This window comes from Anoplophora glabripennis, unplaced genomic scaffold (genome assembly GCF_000390285.2).
Source record: "Anoplophora glabripennis isolate ALB-LARVAE unplaced genomic scaffold, Agla_2.0 scaffold1440, whole genome shotgun sequence".
In the NCBI taxonomy this organism is placed as follows: domain Eukaryota; kingdom Metazoa; phylum Arthropoda; class Insecta; order Coleoptera; family Cerambycidae; genus Anoplophora; species Anoplophora glabripennis.
Window position 1 is genome coordinate 56,615 of NW_019417518.1, and position 11,380 is coordinate 67,994.

The 11,380-nt window shown below is 31.6% G+C and overlaps 2 protein-coding genes across 3 annotated transcripts in view; one reads left to right on the forward strand and one right to left on the reverse strand.

Annotated features, from left to right (window-relative positions):
• Nucleotides 1–4,469, forward strand: part of LOC108916388 (mismatch repair endonuclease PMS2) — a 21,431-nt gene extending 16,962 nt beyond the window's left edge. Inside the window, exons 7-9 of one of the 2 annotated variants that reach the window (XM_018722631.2) lie at nt 1,952–2,049; nt 4,154–4,303; nt 4,359–4,469. In XM_018722631.2, coding sequence (XP_018578147.1) covers nt 1,952–2,049; nt 4,154–4,303; nt 4,359–4,427 — 317 coding nt within the window. In that variant the 3' untranslated portion in view covers nt 4,428–4,469. Of the gene's footprint in view, nt 1–1,951; nt 2,050–4,137; nt 4,304–4,358 lie in introns of those variants that run through there. The other variant, XM_018722632.1, reaches the window with a different exon arrangement.
• Nucleotides 4,433–11,325, reverse strand: LOC108916389 (glutamate-rich WD repeat-containing protein 1). Its single transcript, XM_018722633.1, has 5 exons — nt 10,781–11,325; nt 10,510–10,728; nt 9,413–9,704; nt 4,708–4,922; nt 4,433–4,615 (listed from the first exon to the last, which is right to left on the reverse strand). The coding sequence occupies exons 1-5, from the start codon at nt 11,204–11,206 to the stop codon at nt 4,478–4,480; spliced, it is 1,290 nt and encodes a 429-aa protein (XP_018578149.1). The 5' UTR covers nt 11,207–11,325; the 3' UTR covers nt 4,433–4,477.
• Nucleotides 11,326–11,380: the final 55 nt, after the last annotated feature.

Sequence of the window (11,380 nt, forward strand, 5' to 3'; positions counted from 1 at the left end):
ATACTCAACCTCAAAATCATAATTTTTGAAAGTGTTCTTTATACTCAACCTCAAAATCATAATTTTTGAAACGTCTAAACCAATCTCTGCATGTTGTTTGCGACAGAGCATAGTCACCGTAAGTCTCAACAAGAATTCTGTTTGCTTCAGCTGCAAATTTCTTTTGAATAAAGTTGTGCAGTGTCATCCTTATTACTAGTATTTTACTATAATAAATTACTTAAAGCCACATTTAGGTATAGTAAATTATTATACAGGGTGTTTGTAAATAAGTGCGAAATATTTTAGGGGGTGGTTGCCGAAGTTATTTTGTGGAAAAAAGTTCATATAAACGGAGGTCGAAATATGCTTCATTTCCGAGATACAGTGTTTAAATTTTAATTTTTTATTTATTTTTATTAATTATGTCGAAGAATTTTAAAGATATTGACTCGAAATTTGATGGTTATATTTTATTTAGAGATATTGACAGCAACCTACTAGATAATATAATAGTTTTTTTCCTCAAAAAACAGTGCATCCTGCGAAAAAAAATGAAGATTCCAATTTCATTCAGAATTGATGGCGGATTTAAAAAAAAATTTCAACACGGGAAAGGCATGAACGCAAGTAGAAATATTTGGATCACCCCAAAAAATGCACATTTATCCCTCCAAACCGTTTTTCAAATTTGGAGTCAATAACTTTAAAACTGAAATAATTAACAAAAATAAATATAAAATTAAAATTTAAACACTCTGTATCTCGGAAATGAAGCATATTTCGACCTACATTTATATGAACTTTTTTCCACAAAATTACTTCCTAAAATATTTCGCACTTATTTACAAACACCCTGTATAATATATTTTTTTAGTATTGGTTTATTTTACTTTCTTATTTAAATATACAGGGTGTCCGTGAATTTCACCGACAACATTTGACTGCATATTCACGACGATAAATATGATCTACGAAAAAAAGTTAAATAAAATATTTTTCGTTTTTGAGTTACAAGCCTTCAAAGTTGTCAAAAATAAAGCTAATTTAATTAATAACTTCATAACCCAATCGCGTTAAAATTTGGACTATTATGGCGTATAATTTCTTAAAGCTTTAGTCAAATCGATATATTGAGTGATAGTTTTCTCCGGTTACTTCTCCCTTTTAGCGGTCAAAACTTTTGCAGTGGTCATATTTTTTTAAAACGGGCAGCAACATTGAAAAGGTCGTTTTATTTAAAAAGAAAATTGTCACTTGTGAAAATCGCTTAGAGAAAGCCATTCTTGAGAAAAATGGCATTATTTGCAGGTGTGTATGTTTCGGTTTGCGTAGCAGTGTCACGGATTTAAAGCTTTGAGTTCAGTAAGCGATGAAAACAAGATATTGATTGCTCATCACTCCACACATGCAAATTATGAAAATTTACAACTCCGTTCCTTGTAAAACAAGATTCTTCAGAACACAACAATTGAAGCAAATTATTATCTTCTGCGAAGCCATTCACCAACCACTGGCAAACTTGTAAACGTGCGTTGGGATCTAAATTTTAAAGTTTTGTGAACGTTAGTTTTACATACATTTAATTGTCTTGGTACACTGCGGGCACTTCATAATTTGTATGTATGAAGTGATGAGAATTCTAAAGAAACACGACAATAATGACATTACCTGATAGCCACAGCAATTAATATCTTGTTTTCATCGCCTACTGAACTGAAAGATTTAAATCTATGACACTGCTACACAAACCGAAATATACAGACCTGCAAATAATGCCATTTTTCTCAAGAGCTTTCTGTAGGCGATTTTGTTAACAGACAATTTTTTTTTTTAAATAAAACGACCTTTTCAATGTTGCTGCCCAAAATCAAAACATTTTTGTATCAAAATCATTTTTTTTTAGTAGATAAACTAATGATTCTTTTTTGTTCCAAGTAATATATGTATATTTAATTATGGATTTTTTCAGCACCTTGTACTAAAAAAGTAGCTGTAACAGCCTTTCCTGTTAGCAAAAATTGTGTTTTTGCAAAAGATGACATTGATGAAATGATATTTATGCTTCAGGTATGATATTGGTTCATTATTACCCGATTTTATCCCTTTTCAAGAAGGATATCTACACATTTTTTCATTTAACCAATTGATTACTTCTTAAAACCTTACTATCAAATCAAATTTGCTAGAATAACTGCTATGGAAACATACTTTTCAATTTCCTTTCACTTAAAATCTACACAAACATTTTTTTAATATCAAAATTTTTTTATAATTTTTATTTCATGATACAAATAAGTGTACCATGGATGTATTTATTGTATCAGTATAAAAAAAATTCATGGCAACCTTAAACCCTAAAACAGTTGAACTACAAAAAAGTAAATAAATGATATTTTTTTTGTCTACACTGTGTAAATTATACAATTCAAACATCGAAACATTTAATGGGTGTTAGAAAAAATATAAAAAGTTGAAGAATTTATAAACAGCAAGTTGGTTTATCAATAAATCTAGATATTTACTTGCACTGTCGACAAGGTTTTAATGCGAATTTTGTTTTTCACTCGTTCATATAATTTTCGTGTAACATTGATTGGCATACTTTGTAATATAATTCTGTCGAAAATTATTGTGAAAAAATCATGGAACTATATTTTCAATGTAAAATGCTAAATGAAAGTTGATACATCTCAATGAAACTACATAATTTGCATGCATCATCATTAGATGAGTTTTTAACGGAAATGGCTGCTCCTAGAGACTTCAATAAGGTGTACATTTCGTAACTAGAAAAGATAGGGGAAAATATTTTTCTATTCCGAAATGACATACACCGTGGCACAAAAAAGTTGAAGTGATTTAAAAGGATCCTAATGGTCGCTTGTGGCGCCCCCTGGGAGATACAGTCAATCGTCCATAAAATTTGAATTTCCCATCCCAAGAAACCTCTTACTTTAGGTATACGTAATGCCATATTCAAAGGAAAGCTGGTTTCAAGACCTTTAAAATGGTGCCTGGTAGAAGTTTGTACAATTAAAATCAACTGAGATATATCAATTTAACCAACAATACTTTTTCTTATGTTTATAAAATTGTTATTACTTTCGATATTATTTTGTCTAATAAATTTATTAGACCTAAATACCTAAATTAACTCAGAAAAAAGTTATGACAAAAATCGTCAAAAAAGGGCAAAAATCCAAAAAGTAGCCAACTTTGATCCAATGTATCTCGGTTTCTATTAGTCGTAGGTACTTTTATAAATGCTTATTTTAAAGGAAAAAACATCAACTTTTTTTCTGTGAAGCAATGCCTATACCTAACTCAGAAAAAAGTTGTGGGCCAAAAACCAAAAAAAAAACGTATTTTTTCGGGTTTTTTTACTCATTTTTGGGCATATTTTTGTTAAAAATAAATTTTTTTGACTTCGGAAGGCCTCATTTCGATGGGAAATTGAATTTGCTACAACTTTTCTGATGACAACTATAGTGAAAAAATGCATAGTTTTCAAATAAAACTCAAAAAACTGAAAATACCACATTTTTACTTCGTTCTCAAAAACGCACCCCTTTAAAAGGTAGCACTCCGCGGTTTTATCATTTTTTAGGGTCAATTGAACATATCAAACAATAAACTTTCTGTTACATTGTAGTTCCTATCTAAAGTACATAGTCAATAGCCTATTGCGCAAGTCACAATTTGTATAAACATGTAACCAATATTTCACGTGAGAATTGAGAAGTATGTTGATAATGAAAGACATCTATGAAGAAATAGTATAACCTTCAAAATTTTCAGTGTAGAAAACTGTGTGTACAAACACGCTTTTATAAAAAATCCTGAGTTTAATTTGGGGATGCAAAGCAAAAACCACACGAATTACTTTATGCCTAAGCGTGACTCGGGCGTGTGTAAAACAGAAAATCAAGTCCTGAGTCATGTGTGGGCAGAAGCATGAAGGGGTTAAGGGAGCCTGAATCTTTTAAAGAGCACATTAATAAAATTATTTTTATTCCACTGCAACTATTAACAACACAATCTTAATGAAATGCCGCACAACCACCTAAAATTTGTTTGAAAAAGAATTTATGATACGAAAGCATTTGTAATTGTTTAAATATTTTTTTGACTCCCTGAATTGAATTTTTCAAATAGACGTTGCATTGCTTAGGAATCAGGCCAAACGATGTGCAGACCTAGCAAGATTAGAGCAATGTTTGCTTCAAGAGCATGCAGAAAATCAGTAATGATCGGAAAACATCTTTCAAAATCGGATATGAGATGCCTCATAGATCATATGGGAGACATCGATCAACCCTGGGTAAGACATTATGAATTACAATCTTCGGCAAGTTAATAATTTTATTTATTTGTAGAACTGCCCTCACGGAAGACCTACAATGAGGCATTTAATAAATTTGGACCTTATAGAAAATAAAAATTAACTCCATTAATATATTTGTATATATATTCTTTTATTACGTGACAATATATTTTAAACACTAATAGTCCTAAATATATTAAAACCACTTTCCGCAGTACTAATTATTACACCAGGTAATTGAGGATGCCAATGTAATTCTTTTATATTATTTTGTCCTTGATGGATGAATAAAAGCTGCGGCGGCAGTCCCTAAAAAAATAAAATAATAGTCAAATTTTAATGTGGCGACTTTTATTTTTGAAATTATTAAAAATTTGATTTTGTAATATTACAGATATTACCTCCACCTCTTCAGCACTATTCTCAGTATCCTTTTCTACAGATAAATCCCATAACGCAATTTGATTATCTGCCCCTCCTGAAGCAAATACAGCTGAATCAGTTGGATGCCATTCTACTGTAACAACGGGTTCTGTATGATGTTTAAAGATAGCCAAAGGTGTCTTGTTTTGAAATTTTCTCAAGTCCCAAATATGCAAGAATCCATCATCGCCACCTAAAATATTTCTCATCTTACCAATCACGCAATTATGAACCATGCTTAAAGTAAAATAAGTAGGTAGTAGTAAGCATTTAACTGTTGCTTATGAATCAAATACTTCACATATTATTTTTTGAACCAAATTTGAAACGTTCAAGTAAAAAATTCCATGCGCAACCAGAGCGGTGTTCAGGGGAATGTGCGGGCTAGGCGTTTTACTGCTGTTAGTGCGTTTATTACATGAACTATCAATGTAAAACTTTGTGAAAATAAAAGTTTAACCCTTTCTTTAATTGCCTTTAAAATCCCACTCCAATACGTCCAACAGTTAATTAACAAATTAGCGCCTAAAGGTACCATATGGAACCAATAAACGTCAAGATAAAAAGTGGGATTTCAGAGTGATTTTTTGCTAGCTTTCGTTAATCTGCTTATTTGCACGTCTTCAGTATGATTTATGAAGCCCTTAGAAGTGTTTACATTTGACATTTTTTTGTATTGAGTGAAAAACTTGTTTATACGAGTTTGTAAAAAACATGGACATCAACTTCGTGTAAGTATAATAATAATTATTAGATATTTTATTCTATACTAGTTGCTTTTAGTGTTTTATTATACTATTATATCTAAAAACATATTTCTGTTCGAGAATAATTTAACTGATTATTTGTTTATGTATAATATTGTTGTAAACATTGATGTTCCCATATGGGTCCGCTAGGCAGTAGCTCGGTTGAACTAATATCTTTAGCTGTAAATCTTCTTTTAGTGGAATTACCCTTCAGGAAGCGTTTGTCAACTTGACTTTAGGAGAAATATATTGCAGGTAGAGTAAAACTAACAATTTGTAGAGGAATCATATTTTGACGATTTTTTTTAAATTTATTTTCAGACATCTAACGAGATATAAAGTACCAGCTCGCGCTACAGGACGAATACCTCGGGCAGCAGTAAGTGATTTTCGAGTCAGTAACGATATAAGGTATGATGGCATGCATCATTATGTAACCACTATTCTTGAAGGTAAAAGAAGACGATGTGGTGGTGAAAACTGTAGCCGAGGAAGAACAATGTGCTGCAAATGTAATATTGGCTTATGTGTTGATTGTTTTCGAAAGTTTCATACTCAGTAATAATATTTACTCATTATTTTAAGGTTTTGTTAAAAGAACAAGTTGCTTTTTACTTTTTTCGTTGTTGCTCATTTCTAGTGACGTTGCGCCTAAAGGTCCCATATGGGAACACCTTGTTTTTCGGTTAATTTAGAGAAAAAATATTTTAAGTTGACTAAATGTGTTAAATAAAGATGTTTACTACTTATTTGTATTAAAAATTTACATAATTTTTTGATTTTTTTTTATCGACGTTAATGGGTTAACAATTAAGGTTATAAAAAAAAAGCCATCTTGGGTACAAAGACGCGTAGGTGATTTCTATTTTTTTAAATTACTGTAAAAATAAGCTCTAATGATTTTGGGACAATTTCTTTATAAAGCTGTTTTGTATGTCCTACTTTATTACTTGTAAAGGGTTGCTTAATTTCAACTTTTTGAAAATTTTCTTTTTCAATACGTTTCTTTGGATTAATTAAAACCCTATATCTACGATATTAACTTTTAAAAATAACGTTTAGTAATTAAACAATTAGTTGCAAAAAACAAACGAAATTAATTAACAAATCCCTATAATTTCACGGTCAATACAATCGGCCTTTAGCATACATGTTGGTCTTTGGATTGACCATCTTTTCCATAAATTTCATCAACATCCATTGCTTTTTACAATAATAATGCACAATTTTTGAAAACTGATTTTGCCGCATTCGACCTTTATTTTACATTAACAAATTGGTGAATAGTGACTTTAGACACATTAAACTGTAGGTAATTTAATTGCCTACAACATAAAATTACTAATTTTCCTATAGGTCGTCTAGATATTCATGGGCAATAAAAAAGTGAAAAAACAGTAATTTTGCTTACTTATTTGCAATTTGTCAACTTAGAGTCACTTCTTTTGAGTTACTTTGTTAATATTATTATTATACATATCTTCCCCTTCATAAAATGCAATAAAATGTTTACTAATATTTTTTTTACCTTTAAGGTTTATCGGGTACGTCTAAAGTCAAATGAGAGTTTCTGTAGATTCGCTAGTGACTAAAGTAGTAAGATTTGGCAACATTGCACTTGGCTGGCTTAGCTGGCACGCTCGGCTCGGCCTTCGCTCGCTCGCGTTCGATCATTCTGTTTGTTTGAATGCCTAAGCTTGAAATATACATCATATGTCACACGTGCGAATTTCAAATAATACGCCACGTCGATAACCGCGGCGTTGCCGCCATCACACATAATGGATGTTAAGTTAGTCAACAGCAGTTTGAAGGAGAATTATTATAAATTATGTGTCTTACAAGTACCTAATCGATTTCTACGAGCTGTCATACGGTTCCTTAGATATCGGTTTTCTATTTATACAAGTTGCTGTGGAAACTGTTCGTCAATTTTTGCGCATTCTAAGTGGAAAGACCAAAAAAATCGGCATTCTCATAAAAATCTGTACTAAATCATGAAAAATTATTTTATTAATATATCGTCTCTTAGGTATCCAAACCAGTCACAATTTTTTTCTTCATATTAATAAGCTTATTAAGTTTTTTATGAATATTTGTCAATAATTCCATATCAGATAAACCTCCTTAAACTCTAATTCGGCTGGAGTATTATACACAGTACAATAACAAAACGATATAAAATACAGGGGAGGAATATAAAATACAATTCACATCGTGACATTCAACATTATAATGTGTTTTCGCTATTAATCGAACAGAATCGGTGTCATTTAGTTACTTGTTTTCACCAAGCATGGGAGTTTATAGAATTACATCTTGCATTAAAAGCACCATTATGATATGATTTGATAGGTTTAATTTGTCTAAGGCTAAAGAAAATGTATCAATGAAACGATTTTGGCATTACCATCACAAGACCTACAATTGTAATAATTTGAATATTTTGGTAACAATAACCAACATTTCAAAATGAAGATCTTCAGATAAATAGTTTAAGGAGGTTCCATAGATATCTTACGGGGTAGGGGGTGCGGGAGGGAAGCGTATGCTTATACACGCGAGTTTCGTTGTAGTACCTTCCTTACATAAACTAATTTGAACGAATTAAATATAATATATGTGAATATTTATACAACACATTAGCTCGCATATATTTTTCGTGTTTAATCCCGATCCTAACCATTTTTAAGAGCAATATTCAGGTTTGATGAAGTTTTTTCCCCCAACTCCCATAAGAGCCTGTGTAAGAGCATAATTTTTAATACCATTTTTCAAAAAAACTACGTTGGAAATAAATCTGATATTTTTACATGAGGCACTTTGCATATTTATTAACAGATTAACAGAGGCATCTACAGTTAATCAATTTTGTTGAAGAGTGAATATTCAGATGACGTTTAAATACATATGTATTTGAGTGATGAGGTCTCAATTCAATAGAATGAGAAACTGTATTTAGAAAGATGTTTGAAAAAATTTATATAAATTAAGTATAATATTTTATACTGCTTAAAAGCAAGATAATTCGATTTTTGTATAATATTAAAAAAGTCGGTTATAGATTTGTTTTGTTCCATATCTGCTTGTTCACTGGATAAGTTTAATTTCACACTTTTGTTTTAAAGTTAATGAGTTATACAGTAAGACCCCGCTTAACGTGTAGAATACGTTCCATCAAAGTAGAGCGTAATGCAAAACAGCGCTAAACGAGGCTATCTATACATGTAAATAATGGGGTTAGGGGAAGATGGATAGAAAATTGGTTAGGTATTAAATTTAATAATTGTTTTTGTTTGTTTAATTTAATAATTTGTGTTTTCCTTTTGCGTTCTGTTAGAAGTTGTTGATAAGTGGATAAAGCATCTATAACACCCCGTCTTGCTTTTGAACTCCTGTCAAAATTTGGATCATTTTCAACAAATTGGTCCATAATTTCAGTTATAGTTATATCAACTGATAAAAATGCGTCCGTACAGCATCGCACCAAACAAGAAACACAACTACACTGTTTCAGATAGGTTATGTACATATTTGGAAAACTAGCGCTGCGCACAATTTCGGGGAATCCCCATAGTGCAGCGAGCAATTTCGCGGAATCCCCGGGTTGAAATAAAAGAGCACTACACCGAAACAGCGCTAAACGAAACAGCATTAAGCGGGGTCTTACTGTACTTTCTTTTCGGCATTTTGATCCAAAATGTATATAGTACACATGACTTTATACTGGTTGACTGTATAATAATGCTGCACTACCACCAACACATTATCAAGATAAAACATGTGTCCAGGAACTCCAGGATAACAAATTATGAGTCGACACATAGATCGTCGAAATTCCTGGATGTCGAAATTAAAGTGTGTCTAGATTATAGAGATTATACCGTACTAAAATTGTATGTGTAATTCTAGCAACAATGTTAATTTCACTTACCACTTACAATGAACGGTTCATTCTTGTTCCAATTGATGACATTTACATCAGTTTCATGCGCTCTGTCTGCAGTAAGCATGCAGGCCTTATTTGGTTGTGCTCTTGTGTCCCAAATTCTTATACTCTTGTCCACGGAGCACGAAGCCAAAACGTGTCGTTCATTTGGCGACCATTGAAGATCTTCTACAGAATCTGTGTGTCCTATTAAAGGTCTCTGATCTACCTTCCAAGACATTCCCTCGGTAGGTTGCCATATATGGATATCTCTTTTACAGTCTCCTGAGGCTAGAACCTAAATTAAAATCAAGTTACAAATAGTGTCAACAATTTGAAATTAAATGATAGCATTCAATGAGAGTATTTAGTTAGGATCGGCTAATGCTAACCAAAAGCTTTTGGCCCCATACACTTCGTTTGATGATCAGGTAAAATTTTGCCGAACAATATTGTTACAAAACAGGTATATGGGAGTAACCCGACATGTTTGTCCCTTTGATAATATAAATTGAGTGTTACTAATCAAGAAGTGTAACCAGTCAGAGTTAGCTAACTAAAAACCCTTGAAGGTTCTATAAATTTTATTCATCCTCCATGATTTTGCCTATCGAGTAAAATTTTTCCCAGCAAAAATGTTGCAAAATAGGTGTATGGGACAAAACTGACTTTATCTACATAAAAAATTTGATTGGATTGAAGAAAAAGAATGCGCTTATAAATAGGTCATCGAATGTGTTAATGAACCCGACAAAAACTTTTGCCAAAGTACATATTTTCAAGCTCTTTGGAGGTTCTTACCACTTTGATAAATATATAAGAAAGTCAAATACAAACAATTTGATTTTGGAAATATTTTGGTACTAATTTCAGGATCTCAAGTTTACAAAATAGGACTAAACTCCCACTTAGATAAAAGATATTAATATGAAACTATGCAGCACCGTTTTTTAGTTTTAATAAATATTTTATTTGAATCTTTTTTTTTATAGTTAACCAGTAATTGACATGAAACAGATAAACAAGTACTAGTGTAATTTCTCTTGTTCTATGATATTACCAGCCAATTTAAAAAGAAAATAATATGTTACCATACTCCTTACCCCCGGCATAGTATTACTCCAATCTATAGCAAATCCTTCCTTCTGATGCCCATTAAATGTAAACAAAGGGGTGGTGGAGTTAGCAATATTTTCTTTATTATATTTTGAAAGTAACTGATCATTTTCTACTGCTTGTAATTGTTGTGTTAAATTCCAAATATTAACTCTCCCTAGCTCACTCCATGAAGCAGCAATCGCTACGTTATTTAAAATTGTGCTCTAAAATTAATCATGTATAATAACCTATCTAAAGCTAATTTAAAAAATTTACCCTTATCCTGTTTACACAGCCTTGATGTTTTATAAGAGCTCCTGTCATTTTGGGGTTTTTCATATTATCTTCTTCATCATCATCCGAGGAATCTTCATCGTCCTTACTAGTTTTATAAAGATTTGACAATTTCATAACAATTATATGATTAACATGAGACTGTGCCGCTTGTGTACCTGCTACGGTATAAGCTGTTAATGGAAATGTTTCTCTATTATCTCCTAAAGAATCTCTTATTATATCAAAACTAAGGCATGGTGCACTTGTTTGAGCTTGATGATACATAATGTAGGTTGTGGGATCACAAACTAATTCTTCGCCCTCTTCTAAAGGTACTCCAGGTAAATAAACTTTAGAATTATTTCCCTCCGCCATTTCTTTATCATTATTAGTCTCTTCAGCAACTTCCATATCTTCGTCAGACATAGCTACAAGTTAAAATGGGACTTTATTTAACACAAAAAAATAAATAACTTCAAATCGTAGTATAGGTTAAATACAATTAAAAAATTTATGGTTATAACATGGTTATCACAATAATAGCATGCCAAGATCGCATTCTACTTTAGCGACATAATTTTTAGCGACTGTGCCGGTGCG

Coding starts and splice junctions, on each gene's coding strand:
- LOC108916389 (XM_018722633.1), bottom strand. CDS start 11,206: ATGTCTGACGAAGATATGGAAGTTGCTGAAGAGACTAATAATGATAAA. Junction 9,705..10,509: donor GGAGTAATACTATGCCGGGG/GTAAGGAGTATG, acceptor ATTTTAATTTAG/GTTCTAGCCTCAGGAGACTG. Junction 4,616..4,707: donor ATAGTGCTGAAGAGGTGGAG/GTAATATCTGTA, acceptor TTATTTTTTTAG/GGACTGCCGCCGCAGCTTTT.